Source organism: Pipistrellus hanaki (assembly GCF_964339955.1).
Source record: "Pipistrellus hanaki genome assembly, chromosome: 7".
NCBI classification, from domain to species: domain Eukaryota; kingdom Metazoa; phylum Chordata; class Mammalia; order Chiroptera; family Vespertilionidae; genus Pipistrellus; species Pipistrellus hanaki.
Genome location: NC_140509.1, coordinates 40465217 through 40483309, shown reverse-complemented (window position 1 = coordinate 40483309; position 18093 = coordinate 40465217). Strand labels below are relative to the sequence as shown.

General features: G+C 42.0%; 1 protein-coding gene across 1 annotated transcript; it reads right to left on the bottom strand.

Moving 5' to 3' along the window:
• Positions 1-971: 971 nt before the first annotated feature.
• Positions 972-17248, bottom strand: LOC311625961 (uncharacterized protein C6orf163 homolog). Its single transcript, XM_084890754.1, has 5 exons — positions 16448-17248; positions 13476-13570; positions 11971-12078; positions 8516-8718; positions 972-1469 (listed from the first exon to the last, which is right to left on the bottom strand). Exons 1-5 carry the CDS (start codon positions 16593-16595, stop codon positions 1040-1042), a joined length of 984 nt encoding a protein of 327 aa, XP_084746880.1. The 5' UTR covers positions 16596-17248; the 3' UTR covers positions 972-1039.
• Positions 17249-18093: the final 845 nt, after the last annotated feature.

The following is an 18093-nucleotide window of genomic DNA, read 5'->3' as shown; positions in this document are numbered from 1 at the left end:
GGGTGAAGGGATGGAAAAAGGTTTTCCAGGCAAATGGAAATGAAAAGAAAGCTGGGGTAGCAATACTTATATCTGACAAATTAGATCTCAGAGTGAAGGACATAACAAGAGACAATGAAGGCCACTTCATAATACGGAGGAGAGTGGAGTCCATTTTACAACTCCAACCAAATTGCTGCTTTCCCATTAAAATGGCGCAGACTTGCTCAATGGAAACAAATCCACCTAAATCTTGCTCAAAAACACAACTTTTCAATTTCCTGGAAATTGCTTTCCAAGTTATTAATTTTAAAGTCACCAATATAGGTTAGTGATGAATAATTTAAGGATGTTACATTAGAGTGGGTAGATTTTGGTAAAAGTCTTTATGGCTTGTGTTTTTTTCCATTTTAATTTACTAGATGTTGATACGTGTTGGTGCTGAGTATTGTGGTAATTAATGCTTGTCTGCATTTCCAAAGGAATCCTGGGTTTGGGTACAAACACAAGAGAACTCCCCCTTCCCTGAGGCAGGGAGTCAGTCCTCTAAAGACAGAATTTTCACAACTAGCAAATCCAAGTGAGTCCTTTCTGAATTATTTCACACAGGGTTCCCAGAATTTAAATTTTATTTGAGGGGAATTCCTTTTTCTCCCTACAGTGTTATTGGAGTTCACCACGTAATCTACTGGAAGTTAGTCCACCTCTCCACAATGGGAATGCTCTAAAAACATGTCCCTTTGCTTGTTTTCATCTGCAACAAACATGAACATCATTTGTCTGATGAAAGCATGGATAAGCCAGATACAGAAATTTGTTTAGACTTCTTCCAAGGAAACTTTTCCCCTTGTAATCAGTTTTGAGCCCTCTCACTTTTCTCTCTCCTCAATTATACTTGGAATTCACTGAAGCCTGGAATGTGCTTTGGAATATTCTTATTTTCTATCAGAAGGCTCACAATAGTACCCTGCAAATAACCAGGAATCAAGAAATGACTTTAGAGTGAATTTATTTAGTCTTGGAACAATGCCTTTTGTAGTGAAGTCTCAGTTGAAAAGGACTACTTACGAGTTGTTTCCCTCAGAGTAAGTCTGGAAGGTGCTTTCTTTCTTTCTGGAAGAATAAAATCCGCATGTCCGGGTGAAAGTTTAGGAAATGTAAAATTGATGTATTCTTGAAATGCCTTTCTTGTTTCTTGTAATTCCTCCTCCAAGAAATCTCTCCAATTTGTCATAACTCCCAGTTGTTGTGCTACCGACACCAGCTCCTCCTGCGTGTTGACCAGTTTGTCCATCACATTTCCAAGTGTGGCCTGATGGGCTTTCTCCGCTTCCTGCAGCACTTCCTGCACTTCCTCCTGCTTCTGCCTCTGAGCCATGGAGTAGAAGATGTTCATCTCATGGTCTTTTTCCTTCACCATTTTGCTCACACTCTTCCTCTCCTCCTTAATGACGGAAACACCAGCACTCATGAATTCCTCCATGACCTTACTACAAAGGATAATATGGGTTTGTAAGTTAGATGGACTAGCCACTAAAAACAGAAAGATTTTGTCTTTCAGCACAGTTATATGAGAATTTATTGCATCGTGTAGGTGAGACACCAGGCTGAGACAGCCTGGTAGAGATGGGCTTCTGGATTCCATTAGCTGTTAACAATCAAGAAACATTTTTCAGAGTAGGGAGGTCGTCCATGGACTTCCCCACTGTGGGCTAAAAAAAAAAAAAAAAAAAAAAAAAAAAAAAATGCCACCAGTCTAGTGTCTGGCAGTAACTTTAGGAACCTAAGTCCACCTTGGCCAGAAAAATATGAGTGTAGTGTCCTTAAAAATGAAGATATAGCCTTAGCCGGTTTGGCTCAATGGTTGGAGCACCAGCCTGCAGACTGAAGGGTCATGGGTTTGATTCCTGTCAAGGGCATGTACCTCGGATGCACGCTTGGTCCCTGGCCCCAGTTGGGGCATGTGTGGGAGGCAACCAATCCATGTGTCTCACTCACATTGATGTTTCTCTCTCTGTCTCTCCCGCTCCCTTTGACTCTTTCTAAAAATCAATGAGAAAAATACCCTCAGATGAGGATTAACAAAAAAGATTTAACCATGACCTCCTGGTTCGCAGGATGATGCTCAACCACTAAGCCATGGTGGTCGGGCAAGAAATTATTTCTGTATATCAATCCAGCTACCTCCCTTTAGCCGGAAGGGAAAACACGGTACTCACAAGTCAGGTTGAGCTCTGATTTTTATTTTATCTGAGCAATACTCTGACAGCTGACTCAAACCTTTTGGTCTCCAAACCTTTTTTGTTCTTCAAATGACTAAGGAACTTTTGTTTATATGGGTTATATCTAGTGACATTAACAGTATTAGAAATTAATAGTAAGATAAACATATTTATAAATTCATATTAGTAAATCTATTCAATATTAACATAACTATTATGAAAAGTATATTTTCCAAATCAAAATAACTTTTGATAAGAAAAGTGACATAATTTTACATTTTTAGAAAAACTCTTTACTGTCTGGGTTAGTAGGGAAAAAGCTGGATTTTCATACTGTTTCAATCTGTTGTGATACCCCACATCATAAAATCCTGGAAAATGCCACTATATACTCCTTAGATAATGAGAGTAAAAAGGTAAATAACACCTTAGTATTATTAAGAAAATAGTTTTAACCTCATGGGCCCCCAAAAGGGCCTGGGGACCACACTTTGAGAACTACTGCTGAAGGAATTCACAGACCTGTAGCTACAATGTATGTAATTAGATATAATCTATAGCAGCCTACTGTGCTGAATTCTGACCTTCTGCCACGCAGGTTAAGGAGCATCCTGTGCATATATATATTGAGTTAATGATTCCTCACAACAACCCCATGAGGTGGGCCTATTATTATATCTACTTTACTGATCAGGAAACAGGCTCAGAAAGACCAATATGCCCAATTTCACGTCATTAGTCAAAGTGGCAAAAAAGACCCAGGCAGTCAGAGTGGTCTTAGCCACTGTGAAGTACTTCCAATGGGTGTCTCTGGTTAGCCTAGTTTGGTAGAACCTCTAAAGATTGGAAAATTTAAGAACACCTATAAATATTGTGTTTAAACATTTTTGGTTGTTACTAACTGCCCCCTCTCCCCGTCTTCTAGACTAATACAGTCTTTCCAAGATTTTCATATTATTTCAACCACCTTGCCTTTCTTCTAAAATTGATCCTCCAAGATGCAATTAGTTCTCATTATATCTCTGATCCTTAAGCTTGACTTTCAAACCTGACAGACTTCCCTAGTCTTGAGGTAAAAGGTTAAGGACAACTGGCTTAGTAGAAAAAAAGCTTAACCTCTTTAGCTGCTATGCTATTTCTCCTTTTCCCAGCAACTAGACTATATCCATCATGAATGACAAGGATTAACATTTATTGGGTATTTACTATGTCCTAGGGACAATGGTAAGCATTTTACATGCATTTCATTCCGTTTAATTTTAACAATAACCCACTGAAGCTGGTATGGTTTTTATTCATCACCTCTTATTCCCATGTAGCAGGTGAGGAAATTAAGGCTTAGAGAGATCAACTGAGAAGGTGGGATAGTTCCTACCCTTCACCATTACCTGCTTCAATCATGTAAGAGGCGACTATAAATTTTATATAGGGGGAAGGGTAATACTATAATAATAATTTTTTAGAATTGTTCTGACAATATCAGGTAAATCGAATCTTACATAGGATAAAGTAAAGAGACCAATTTATACTATTTTGCAATATCCTGGGAGTGCAAAGTTAGGGTCTGAATGCATGGCATGGTGAAAGAGAAAGAAATAGGAAGAAAGAAAGGGATAAATCCAAGAAATATTACACAGTCGTTAAGTGCCAGGAGTTACGACTGCCAGGGGATAGTGGAGGCAGAAAGAGGAGGAATCAAAACCACCTTCCCGGTTCTCAGCCTGGGTCACAGGAGAGCGGAGGCGCTGTCATGGAAGGGCCAGCACGGACCGGACCGAGGTGGGAGCGTGCATCTGCCCACACCTCAGGGTTCAGCCCGATGTTGGATGGCATCTGCACAATGGGGGTGAGACTGTGAAGGTGGTGACCAGGCCCTGGGGCTCAGACAGGAGGAACAGAGGAAGCTTCCGGAGCCAGCCCCAAATGCCCGAGGAGGGAGTTGTGCCCTTCTCCAGAACCACAGCTCCGCGACCAGCAGGCCTGGCTTCCTGCCCGCACCACACAGGAGGTGTTCGTCTATGGGGCCGACTCGAAGGCTTCACCCGGGGTGATCGCAGGTAAAACTGCTCAAATGAAGTGCATCTTAGGCGACTCCTCCTTCTACCCTCCATGACTAACCCCCTTTAAAGGCCTTACTATCAAAATCTGTTCTCGCCACGAGGATCTGGTCTATTTTTTGGAATGCTCTTTTCAACTTTCCCGGCCTGCCTTAGAGCCTGAATTTTTGACCCTTTGGGATTCACGCCTTTTGGTTTAAGGTCAGGAAGTGTCTGACTTTAATTCTGATGACTTCTTTGAAGTTGTGGAGTGGAAGCCAGGAGGGAGGGGGGCGCAGGGCATGGAGAGGGGGAGGCGGAGGGCCTGGAGTGCCCATTCACCTTTGTATCTCTCCTGCCTGGCATGGTGCCCGGTGTGTATACCACAGGCAACCAATAAATGTGTGAAATGTCGTTCCCTCAATACTTTTTTTGTGTGCCAAATAACACCACATTTTAAAACAGCTAAATCAGAGTAATTACAAAAGCCTAAAAGATTCATGCTTTAAAAAAAAAAAATTAATATATTTTATTGATTTTTTACAGAGAGGAAGGGAGAGGGAGAGTTAGAAACGTCAATGAGCCGAGACCGGTTTGGCACAATGGATAGAGTAACAGGAATGAAGGGTTCGATTCCGGTCAAGGGCATGTACCTTGGTTGAGGTCACATCCCCAGTAGGGGGTGTGCAAGAGGCAGCTGATCGATGACTCTCTCTCATCGATGTTTCTAACTCTCTATCTCTCTCCCTTCCTCTCTGTACAAAATCAATAAAATATATTAAAAAAAAAAAAAGAAACGTCAATGAGAGAGAAATATCAACCAACTGCCTCTTGCACACCCCCTACCGAGGATATGCCCACAACCAATGTACATACCCTTGACCGAAATCGAACCTGGGACCTTTCAGTCCACAGACCGACGCTCTATCCACTGAGCCAAACCGGTTTCAGCTAAAAGATTGATACTTAAAAAGGATTCTCAGCATAAGCAAAATACCGTAAGTTCTTGTCATATATATAAAATGTTGTTTTATATATATGTGTGTATGTGTGTGTGTGTGTGTGTATATGTATGTATGTATGTATGTGTGTGTGTGTGTGTGTATATATATATATATATATATATATATATATATATATATATATATATATATAATTTATCCACATTTCCTCCCAAAAAGTGGGTCTGAAAAGCATATCATATGAGGAAGGACCGAAGCAGCTGGCTTACAAATACTTTTTGGCTTTTCCTTCCCTTCACACTAAAGCTTGGACAATCTCTCTCTCCTCAAGTATCTGAAGGATCACCGTGCACTGAGGGCAGACTCGGCATATTTTCTTTTAAAATATGTTTTTATTGATTTCAGAGAGGAAGGGAGAGGGAAAGAGAGACAGAAACATCATTGATGGGGGAGAATAATTGATTGGCTGCTTCCTGCACGCCCCCCACTGGGGGCTGAGCTGCAACCCAGCATGTGCATTTGACTGGAATTAAACCTGGGACTCTTCAGTCCACGGGCTGACATTCTATCCACTGAGCCAGGCCAGCTAGGGTCGGCATATTTTGGATCCAGTTTAGGCAGAAGCGTTCAGCATTGGAACCAACCACCTCAACCAGCCATGGCATTCCTATCACGGGAGTCCTTAGGGGCTCACCCACGCCTGGCGGGCAGCCAGCAGGAAGGACCTCCAACGCCCCTCCCCAGGGGAAGGGAATGCCTATGCTTCTTTGTGCAGAACCTCTTCAAGCAAAGGTCCTTCCTTTTTTTAGTATCTCCTAGATAATCTGTTTAGAATCTAATCACCTCAACCCACAAAAAAGTTTTCTGTGCATTTAACAGATTTGTCATAATATGTAAGAATTCTTACATCTTTTTAAAAAATATACGGTATTTTTCGGACCATAAGACGCACTTTTTTCCCCCCAGAAGTGGGGGGAAAAAGTCCCTGCGTCTTATGGTCCAAATATAGCCTACACATATACTTTAAAAAAAAAGTTTTTTTACTTGCTGACTGTATTTGTTAATAATGGTTCTAAATGGTTCTAAATGCTGCTGTTTACAGGGTTGATTACATGTGTTTATGACTGTGATGTTGGGTTTTAATGCACATAAAATATTTTAGGACACTATTTGTTTCAGAATCTTTTTTTCTTCATTTCCCTTCTCTAAAAACTGGTGCGTCTTATGGTCCGGTGCGTCTTATGGTCCGAAAAATACGGTATATATTTTATTGATATTTTACAGAGAGGAGGAAGGGAGAGAGATAGAGAGCTAGAAATGTCAATGAGAGAGAAACATCGACCAGCTGCCTCTTGCACACCCCCTACCGGGGATGTGCCTGCAACCAATGTACATGCCCTTGATCGAACCTGGGACCTTTCAGTCCGCAGACCGACGTTCTACCACTGAGCCGAACCAGTTTCAGCTGAATCCTTACATCTTAAGTGAAGGTTTATAGACAAATAAAAGGTCTCTGGGCAGAATTCTAAACAGCGGATCTTCTGTCTACTAATTTCTGCAATGCTCTAAAGAACACTGGAATCTAGAGTCGGTTCAGCTGACTGGAACACATCGAAACCTTTGTTTGATAAACATTTAAAGAATGCCTCCCACACGCCAGGCTCTCTTCCAGGCATTTGGAACACATCAATGAACAAAATGGGCCTTCCAGTTGCATATATACTTAAACAACAGGCATGGAAGTTCCCTAATCCTAGTCAACTGACTTAATAAAAGGGGGCCATTGAAAATCTTTCCTTCAAACCTCACAGAGAAAACGGGGGGGGGGGGGGGGGGGAGTGGAAGCAGCGGAGTGAGGGGAGGAGCAGAAGCTGCGGTGTGAGGACGGGCCCGGAGCTCCTGCGGGACCGGCAGGGCTCCTGATGACCGAGGGAGGGCGGGGCGGGGAAGTGGACGTCACTTTCCACTGCGCTGGGCCACATTCTTTTGGGAGTTACCACCTTCTCTTACTTTCTCCTGAAATCTCTTTCACCCCCTCGTCTCTCTCAACAATGATCTACCATGACTTATCACCGAGGTAAGAAATGGCCACAGCTGCAGCTCTCATTCTTACTGACCTACAGAATAATAATCCTACGGGATTTTACCTTTGGCCCTGTTCTAAACAGTCCTAACAAGGAAGACTTTACCTGTTAATCATACACAGATTTATTTGTTAACTCAAGGAGCAAAGCAGAAGAGGTAAGTCCTAGACGAGGAAGCCAGATACAGAGGTTTCAGTCTCGTTCTGCCTCTATAGGAAGGGATCTCGGGCAGGTCACTTAACATGTGGAAACTGGTTTTCTTGTTCTTGATAATCACTAAGGCTCTTTATTGCTGTCTTGTTTTAGCTCATCTCACCAAACATTCTTTAAAAATATATACAGATTATCTGATTTACATTAAAACTATCTGCGATTGTGCACATATATAATAAGGCTGCAAACATATTAAAAGGGCATCGAAAGCCGGCTGCCATGGCTCAGTGGTTGAGTGTTGACCTATGAACCAGGAGGTCACTGTTCAATTTCAAGTCAGAGCACATGCCTGGGGTTGTGGGCTCCATCCCCGATAGGGGGAATGCAGGAGGCAGCCTTTCAATGATTCTCATCATCGATGTTTCTACCTACCTCTCCCTCTCCCTTCTTCTCTGAAATCAATAAAAATATATTTTTTAAAACAGGGCATGGAAAGACACAGACCCAATTATTTAAAATGATTGCCTCTAGAAGACAGCGAGAGGTAGGGACGCAGTGAGTCAGGACTTAGCAAATTTGATATATATTTTTTCATAATGTCAGTTTCATCTACAACGTGCAATAAGATTAAAAAAAAAAAGAAGAACACATCCATAATAGTATAGATTATAGACTAAAAAAATGTGACTTTTATGTGTTGTGGAAAAAATATTTCTCAATTCCTCTCTTCAGCCTCTTAAAACCAAGTATACAGAATGAAAAACAATATTTAGGACAGTAGTTATCTTTTGAGAGCGAGGAGAGGAAGTGTCACCAATTTCCAACCCCTTCAGAGGGGTGGTTGGTCTTTGGGTATTCATGTTATTATTTTTTTAAACCATGCACACACACACACACACACATCATGCACACACACTCCACAATGCTTTATATATTATTCTCTATGATATATCCCATAATATAAAAAAAAAACAACACAGTAACTGGGAACTCTCCGCCTGTGTGCCTCAGTCTTATCCCGCTCTCCAAGTGGGCTCTGACGGAACAAGATGCTAATTTGCAAACATGATCTCGAGTACCTTTTCTGGGCCAGCATGGCTCCCTGGGCCAGCAGCCTCTCCTCGGCCCTGGCCTTCTCCACGGCCTCCGTCTTCTCCTTGTGGCACTCCATCAGGACCCTTTGGATTCGATGGACCATGCGCTGCTCTGCAGCCAAGTTATCTCTCTTTAGTTGTTCTTCTATGTTTAGCTGCATCTCTAACTTGGTTTGAGCTGTTATAACCTTAAGCAACAGTAAAACTAGGTTTAGAGGCTACAGCGTTGACGTTTAAAAATGCACACTAAGAAGTTATTCAAATCAAATCATCAACAACGTGATGAAATATGTATTGAGAACACTGATGGTTTAAAAAAAAATAGTGGGTATAATAAGGACAACTGTCAGTTAAATGGTGCTATAGAAAACCAGAAACATGCAAACTATATAGCATAAATACTTGTACAGATCGCTATGGAAGGGAATATGCAGAAAGAGAAAACAATTGAATTACAGGTATCTTTTTCCTTGATTGTATAAATATCCTACAGTGTCATTTTATCTTTATACTCAATCCTTTGGGAAGTAAGTCCTGGGGAATGGCAGAAATAATAACTATGCCTCCTAAGCATCTCATGTGGTTAATGTTGAACATTACTGTGGTCGCAGAAACCTGCCTGCCAATCCCACTGCCATTAGTGTGGAAGGACAGGAGTGTGCACTGCTCTGGGTCCAAGGACCTGTGGACGCCATTGACCTTACTTCATAAAGAGTACAGAGGGCACACTTGAGCATTTCTCGATGATCCAGGCTAGTAGATAAAGGTGAGTGATCACACTTGGCTAAATACTTTATTCTGCACTTAGTCATTTTCAATATGAGTTCACAGGGCTACCTGTCTCTGTTATAAATGCCCCCAGACTGCTTTGTTTTTTAGATTTGATATCTTGTTATTGTAGTTTTTCTTGTTCTTCACATGCCATTGGGCTAAGCACTCCTTTTTCTAACTGGTGTCAGTGAACTCCTTTTTGTCATTTCTAGTTTCCGACATTTAATTTATTTGGGAATTGCAAAAGCAAACAAAGCACAACTGTTGAGATGAGGTTGTTGAGAAAGTGTAAATACCCTTTGAGTTAGAAATGGGGAGGCTCTGCTCTGGGTAAGTCTGATGTCTATTCTACTGTTGGAGGACTTCATCTACTCCTTAGGGGATATTTTAAATTATTTTTGGGTTTCCCCAGAAAAAAATATTTTTAGTAATTGAGACTGTTGAGTAGTTGAGCCTTACATGAAGTATTTATTAGAATGTATTTCTATTTGGATCACAGAATTTGAAAATGACATCTCAGGCCTTTATTTTGGCTGGATGCAGAGAATTAAACCCATTTCCTCTTTTATGTAATAACTTAGTCAAACCAAAATTGCTTATTTCACTGCCTCAAATAGCATGTAAAATACATATTTAAAGTTACAAAAATAACTCAAGGAACTACTGTTTGACAGCGCTCTTATTCAGTGGAAAGTCCCCTGATTAAATTACCTTTACTGAAGTGCATTTTGAATGCATTTAAAGAGATATTATAATTTTGAGACATTGTAAGAAATGGCCTCACGAGATCCATCATATTTACTGTTCAGATGTTTGACAGACACACAACACAACGTCTCCCTCAGAAGCCTCCCTTAAGTAGTACACGTAGGAACAGCTGGCCTCTGTGAGTCCCTGACTTCTTTTTACTTAGGGACATAGGGCTTCAAGGCATTTTCCTCCTTGCACTGATTGCCAGAAGGCTCAAGCCCAATTATTGTTACTGCACAGGACCTCATGGAATACATACATTTTTAAAGTTTTAAATTCACCCGACTTCATTGTAATTCCTACTCTAATTTTTCTCTTCTCATTTTCTCTTAGCTCCCACCCTCTTTTACTTTTTTGGTATTATTGTATTTGACTAAGAGAATAGAAACACCTCTTCAAAATACTATCTCCATTGGATCAGATCTTGAAGCTTTATTTAACATCAGGTATTCGAGAAGTATCCAAATCCTTTACATCCTATTAGAGCAACACCTGGTGGTCTTTACAGGTAAGAATTTAACGGTATTTAGTTCTAAAGAACTCAGTTTTCTGCTCTACTTATTGATAATCTCAAATTTTAATATGTGAGAATCACACAGGCGGCTGGATCATAGCACTGCCAGCGAGTCTGAAGGGTCAGGGGCCCAGGATGCTGCACGTTAAGCTCCCAGGTGAGTAGGTCCTGAGACAGGGGGTTCATGGATGCCCCTGAGCAGCACTGCTGCCTGTGACAGGTGAATAACCCTGCATATCCCTCTTAGCCACACCACTCCTTCATGCTATAAACACACTCCTCAGACAGCAGTATAAATGTAAACTCCTAAACCCTAGAGGAATACTTTAGAAAGGTCAAACTTTAACTTTTCCCTTTGAAATCTTCTCAGGGCTTCTGCCACTTTCCCTCCAGCCTCTGCCCACGAATCACCACGTCTGCGCTGGGTCCTGTCCTGTCGCTCCTGGCCAGCGTGAAGACAGTCCTGCACCCTGTTCCTCAGGCAGACTTTGTAGCTGAGGCACCGAGCTAAACACCCAGTCCCCGGGCCTCTGCTGGGCGTTTGCTAATCACCCACAGTCCTGTGCTTGAACAGGCTGGAAGGGGCGCCTCTCCCCACCCCTCCCCCGCCCTCCTCTTGCAGGACCTGTGGTCTTGAAGAAAACACTTGAGAAACAGCTCAGGGCTCCCTTTCGGCACCACAGTAATGCAGACCCGGGTAAAAGGATATAGTCAGAGAGCCCAGGAGGAGAAAGAGAACAGCCCGTTTCCTTCGTTTAACCCTGACTGAGCACTTACTGAGTCCCACACTGTGCTGGCCACCGGGCTGGATGGCAACGAGACAGACATGCCCCTGGAGGCTGCAGTCAAGTGGGGATCAGACACGTAACAAGTGGTCGCACAATCCAATTACAACAGTGACGGTGGCAACTGCTGTGAAAGCGGCCGGGGTGCCAAGGACAGTATATAGGGGTGTGTGTGTGTGGGGGGGGGGGGGGCAGGGCAGAGCTGGTGGGTAAAACTCCCTGTGCGTAGTGATGTTTGAGCTAAATCTGAGGGGGCACAAGGAGTACAATCCAGCAGGCACCAAGGTGAGAGGTGCAAGGTGAGTTCAGGTCCGAGGACCCACAGAAGGGCAGTGACAAGAGGGAAAGAACAGGTGGCAAGAGATGTGATAGGCCAGGGGGACAGGGCCGGCTCCTTGGGGCCTGGAAACCCCTAAAGGTTTGGGCCTATGACCCCAAAACTTGTGGGATTCTGCGCCCACTGAGTGTTCAGCAACTCTTCAATGACAGTCCGGGGCCTCCCGGCCAACCTCCAGAGACACCCGCCTGGATTGTACACACAACTGGTTTTCACTTCTTCCCTTGCCAGAGCTTTTAGTAATTTCAGTACTTCTAAAAAGACGACAAGCCACTACAAAAACCTGTATTTTTTTCTGGTGTTCCTCTTCCAGAATCTGAAGTCTGATGTTATGTTTGTCATTTACTTCTTCGAGTGCTTTCTCCACTGCTTGCTTTTGGCGTTCATCGGCCTTTGGAAGGAAAAGTACATTTATCTATTTGTATAATAGCATTTTATGTTTACTAAAAACAAACACCATGGGGCCTCTCATTACTTGCCCTGTTCCCATCTCAAACCCCCCACAGCAAACTGTCTGCGGGGGCCGGATGCCCTCACCCACCCCAACAGTGGTAACCTTGCAGGAATCACTAGAGAGCGCTGGCCTGGAAGCTACTAGGTTGTCTTTTATTTTTTGTCACTATCTCTTGCTTAATCTATGAGAGTAATATGTGCTCAATGCAGAAAGTCTGAAAACTATAGAGAAGTAGAGATTAAGCTAGAAATTACTGAGGAGGCTGAATACCATCCCACATCCCCTGCTTCAAGTCTTCAGAAAACTCATGATTTTATTTGAAGAAAATGCCCAGATCCTTAGATTACTAGTATTCACATTGTAGATTACCCACGATTTAAATTTTACTACAAGCCCTCCCCTGCTGGCCATCTTATGGCAGCCATCCTGTGTCCACATGGGGACAGCCTGGTGCATGGGTGGGGGCTGGCTGGTTTGCCCTATAGGGTGTCCCAGATCAGGGTGAGGGTTCCCTTGGGGAATGGGGTGGCCTGGGCAAGGGGCCTGCGGTGGTTTGCAGGCTGGCATGTCCCCCGGCGACCCAAGCTGAGGCCCTGGTATCTGGGATTTATCTATCTTCTATAATGGAAACTTTGTAGCCTTGAGCAGAGCCAACCCTCCTGCTTGCTCCCTGGCCGTGGCTATTTTTGTTGGGATTTATCTTCTATAATTGAAACTGTAGCCTTGACTGTAGGCCTGGCCCACCAGGGCAGGCAAAAAGCTTGGCTTCCTCCATTGTAGGAGGTACCTCAAGCTTCCTGCTCTCTCCAGCTCCATGGCCACTGCCATTTTTGTTGGGATTTATTTATCTTCTATAATTGAAACTCTGTAGCCTTGAGTGGAGGCCTAGGCCAGGCAGGGTGTGCTGAATGCTTGTCTTCCTCCATTACCAGGGAAACCCAAGCCTCCTGCTCTTCTATGCTGCAGCCATCTTGGTTGGGTTAATTTGAATACTTGCTCCTGACTGGCTGGTGGGCGTGGTTTTTGGGTGTAGTGGAGTAATGGTTAATTTGCATATTACTCTTTTATTAGATAGGATATACATAGACCATGGATACAGGCAATAGCGTAGTAAAGATCTGTAAGGTGGATAGGGGCTGGGAGGAAAGAGGGAAGGAGAGGATGGGAGGTATTTGTAATACCGTCAACAATAAGAAAAAAATTTTTAATTGAAAAAATAAAAGAACTTGCCACAGGTAGCCAGGATTTAACACCAGTTCTGCCTAAATATATTGTTTCAAACAAATCCAAACAGTGAAAGAAAGGTTAACTTAGCTTGATTTGCAATTTTTTACCTGAGCCCACAAACCAGCTTCTGCTTTTGCAATGCGTTCTTGGAGTATAGTCTCTTGAAATAGTTCTTCTTTATACAAAAGATCTGTCCCAATATCTGTATTTGAAGAGAAATAATTACAAGTGTCTACGGATGTATCTTGGCTTCCCTTTTCACTAGGATCTAATTATCAGAGTCATCTCAGAGATACACATGGCATTCTTTTAAGAGATGTCAATCTTTTCTTTACAGATTCCCAAGAAAGGAGTAAGCTGTTTCCTAGCTGACTAGGAGGGAGTGCACAGCTCTTTTAGGCCTGGATGGACTCAGTGGTGTGATGTCAGACCACATGGTGGGCAACTGGGGAGGACAAGTGGCACACACACACAAAAAAGTGCCCATTTTGTACTCCTTCTGAAGAATATCAAGTGAATATTCAAGATGATCCAGCTCTTCTCTCTCTGCTCATATCTGGGTGTTGGTGTCACCTCCGCCCAGGCAGTGGTAGCACAACACCTTAATACGTCACAGCCTTTCTTCAGCGGGTAGGTTTTCTTGGTTTTAGCTGCTTCAGGTGTGGAGTGGGTTAAGGGATAGTAGTTTAGAACTTCTCCATCAATGATCTAATTTAATTTCCAAATAATAATATTCTCACAATAACATCCTCCCTCCCCAAACAAGGACATGAAATCCTGAAGAGGTTAGAGGACCGCACAGTATCAGATAGCGAGGGACGGAGTTGGACCTCGAGCCACACCCCGAGTTCACGGAGCTGGGCACAGGGTTCTCTCCGTCTCCTCCTACCAGACTGTTGCTGTCAGAGGTGATGACGAGCCCTGTAAGCGTTGAGATCACACACAGTGATCTTTCTCTCCAACCCAAACTCCTAGTGTTTATTCTTTATTCCACTCATTTCTCACATCTAAGATGTGTTGAATTATTAACTTTTCATGTGATTAGGTCTTGATGATCAAGAACATAAAATTACCAAGCACACCCTACACTGCAGTGTTCTCTCTCATCATGCCGAGCTTGGCAGTAAGCACAGATAAGACATTGCGGACACAGGTGTTTGTCTGCCGAACGTCTCTTCTCTACCTCTGGTAACAGGATCCATTTCTCTCAAGAACTTCCCTCTCTCACTTCAGGATAGCTACATGATAAATTTCATGAAACTATACATGGGAGGGGTTGGAGGATAGGGGAGTGAAAGGTGAGGGGGAGAGGGTAGTGGGGAAGAGTGCATATAAGGCCGGTGCCCGGGTTAAATTTAAATGTTTTGTTCCAATACCAATTTCCCAGTTTTGACAATGTACTAGTGTTATGTAAGATATCAATAAGAGAATCCAGACAAGGCGTCAATTGTTCTATTTTTAAAATCTGTGAGTCTTAAACTATTTCTAAATAAGAAGCTATTAAAATATGTAAAAATATTTTTTAAAATAGGCCCCAGCCAGGTAGCTCAGTGGTTAGAGCGTCATCCTGATAAGGTTGCAGGTTCAATCTCGTCAGGGCACATATAAGAAGCAATCAATGCATGCATAAATAAATGGAAAAACAAATTGTTTCTCTTTCTCTCTCTTTCCCCCTTCTTCTCTCTCTAAAATCAGTAAATAAATAAATAAAATAATTAAAAAATAAAAACAACACGTGCTGAGGCCTGATTCTAAAGATTCTAATTTAGTGGGTGTTAGATTAGTATTAAATCCAATGAGTCTATGTTTGGATATTCATAGAAAAAACAAATTTTTTTTAAAAACTTCTGTATTGTACTGGTAGGCTTGAGAACTACTGCCCTATGCAATACTCACTAGCATTTATATAGACATTTCAACATGCCTTTGAGTTTACTTATAAAGAACATAGAATATTGACTCTTTTGACTTTAAATAGTCAATGACAAATGCAGGTCTGGTCACTGAAAAAAAATTAATTTCTAAATAGTTAGATTTAATGTAACTACTTAATGTTTGGATTCAGATATCCCAGAATGTATAAGGAATCAATAATAAAAGCTCATCTAAGAATAGCTATCCACTGTCTTGGGTATAAAAAGTCAAATAATTTTAGAGTTTACAGTTAACAAGTCATATTAAACATTTACTAAAGTTAACCAGTTTTGGTTTTGATATTTTGAGAGGATGATTCCAATTTGATCTCCCCCTACAATTTCATTTTTTCAAAACACCCTCCATTCTCTAGCTTTTATATTTTAAAAAAGTAGAAGTGAAGTTAAATCACTACTGGTTTACCATGTTAAAGGAGAAAAAAAAAATCAGATGAGTATTTTGAGAGTCCTTAGGAAAACATTTCCAAGGCCCAAAGTCAGACTGAAAACTCTGATGAGAATAAAGAGGGAACCCCATTAATTACCATTTGATTTATTACAAGTGTATATGTAGTTAATATTCTCATGTTACCTATATGTAACTTTTATGTCACTGGCTACTCATATAGTTTCTTTCACCCATTTATTAAGGTATTAGGGATATTTCCTCTCCCGTGTGTGTGGCAGGTGCTCAAGTATGGGCGAGGACACAGAGATCTCCCACTTACTACTGTGTGCCAGGATTTATAAGAGGTACAAATACAGGCGTGGGGGAAAGTGGGTTTACAGTTATTCATATGGAAAATGATGTAATAATTAAAAAATAATATAAGAGTAAACTCTGTTTCACGGACTCACAACTATGAAACTACTTTTGCCCATAAACACTGCATTTCTTTAAAGCCTCATAATAAACCTGCAAGATATCTATTAACATCCCTATTTCCATATAAGTTTACAGACTGAGGAAGCGAAGTATCCTGTCCAAGACACACAAATGGTAAGTGGAAAAGCTAGATTTCAACCTGTGTTCTCATGACAAACAGATACCCCTATAGGACAAGCAACTTGGATCAAGAAAGCTGATAAAAGTACATATGAGAGGAAGAAAGACATACAATGCTATAAACATTAGAACAAAAGTAGACGACGAAGAAGCCACTTACCCAGTATATCTTTGTGAGTGTAAAAGCGTGTCTTAAATGGCTTGTATTCATGGATCTGTTTGAAGATGTCCCCTATAGGAGCTGGTGGAACTATTTTATTACAAACAGCACAGCAAACAAAACTGGTGAGATCTGAATTTCTGATCATACTTAAATGTAAAGATGTCTTTTACTATGTACAGTTATAATACTCTTAGGAGCACAAGAAGTGGTGTTGAGAAAAGCTGGATGTTTAGAGAGGCCCAAGATTCTAGGACAATGCTAGAGGCTGGTAAGGATTAAATGTTCAGCATCATTGGGTAGTGGTATGCGCCTAACGTGAAAGAATGCTGCTGAAAGCCTCTGCATGTACGGCTGGGAAGATTTAAGCAGCTGCTCCCTCCTGGACACTAGCCTTAAATTGTTAACTGACTTAGCAACTGTTGCTAGGTAAGACAAGCTTTGCTCATAAAAGCAACTAGAAATGGTAAGAAGTGTAGCATGGTACAGCCACTCATTTCCCAAATACTTTCTGTATTAGTTTCTTATTGCTGCTGTAACAAATTGCCACATAGTTGGTGGTTTAAAACAACATAAATTTATTCTTTGGTCAAAGAAGCTCAAAATGAATCTCATGAGCCTAAAATTACGGTGTCAGTAGGGTTTTAGGGAAAATGTTTCCTTACCTTTTCCAGCTTCTGCAGACCACCCACATTGCTTGGCTCATGGCCTTGCATCCGATAGCCTTTTCTCCCCATTTACACGGTGACATTGCTTCTTCCTTGGATCTTCTCCCCTTCATAAGGACCTCTGTGAGTATATCAGGCCTACCCAGATAATAAAATCCTTAACTTAATCGCATCTGCCAAGCCTCCTTTGCTATAGAAGATAACGGAGTCACGGGTTCAGAGATTAGGACACGGACATCTTTGGAGGTGGGTGGGGAAGGGGAGCGTTATTCAGCCCACCACACTTTCTTTTAAGCGACAAAAAGAATTGATTCTTTTTAGATGAGCAAAAGAGGGAGTTTAATTTACCCCCAGGTTATCTATAATGTGGTTTTGATGCCATGGCAATAAAACTGGGAAATAGCACAGTATTTTAAAGAAAAAATTATTTTTATTAAGTCAGCACTCAGAATTACTAAGCCTGATTTTTAAAAAAATATATTTTATTGATTTTTCCACAGAGAGGAAGAGAGAGGGATAGTCAGAAACATCGATGAGAGAGAATCATCGATCAGCTGCCTCTTGCACACCCCCCACTGGGGACGTGCCCGCAACCAAGGTACATGCTCCTGACCGGAATCGAACCTGGGACCTTTCAGTCCACAGGCGAACGCTCTATCCACTGAGCCAAACCGGTTTAGGCCTAAGCCTGATTTTTGAAATCACACACACACACACACACACACACACACACACATATATATATGTCTAACATGCAAATTGTCCCCCCAGGAGACAATTGTTCGACCAGCAGACCAATCGCTTGCTATGATGTGCACTGATCATCAGGGGGCGGCGTGGAACAAAGGCAGGCCCAACCAGCAGCTGGAAGGAAGGCCCTGGCAGACAGCTGGAAGGCCCCGATTGGCCCTGATTGCTGGCCAGACCTAGGGATCTCTAGTAGTTAAATAATTTATTGCCCTCATTTTAAAATGTAAA

Excerpts from the sequence above, each read along its gene's own strand:
- LOC311625961 (XM_084890754.1), bottom strand. The coding sequence starts at position 16,595 with ATGATCAGAAATTCAGATCTCACCAGTTTTGTTTGCTGTGCTGTTTGT. Across the intron at positions 12,079-13,475 it reads AAGCTGGTTTGTGGGCTCAG|GCCGATGAACGCCAAAAGCA; the intron begins GTAAAAAATTGC and ends TTCCTTCCAAAG. Across the intron at positions 1,470-8,515 it reads GCCATGCTGGCCCAGAAAAG|TAAGGTCATGGAGGAATTCA; the intron begins GTACTCGAGATC and ends TATCCTTTGTAG.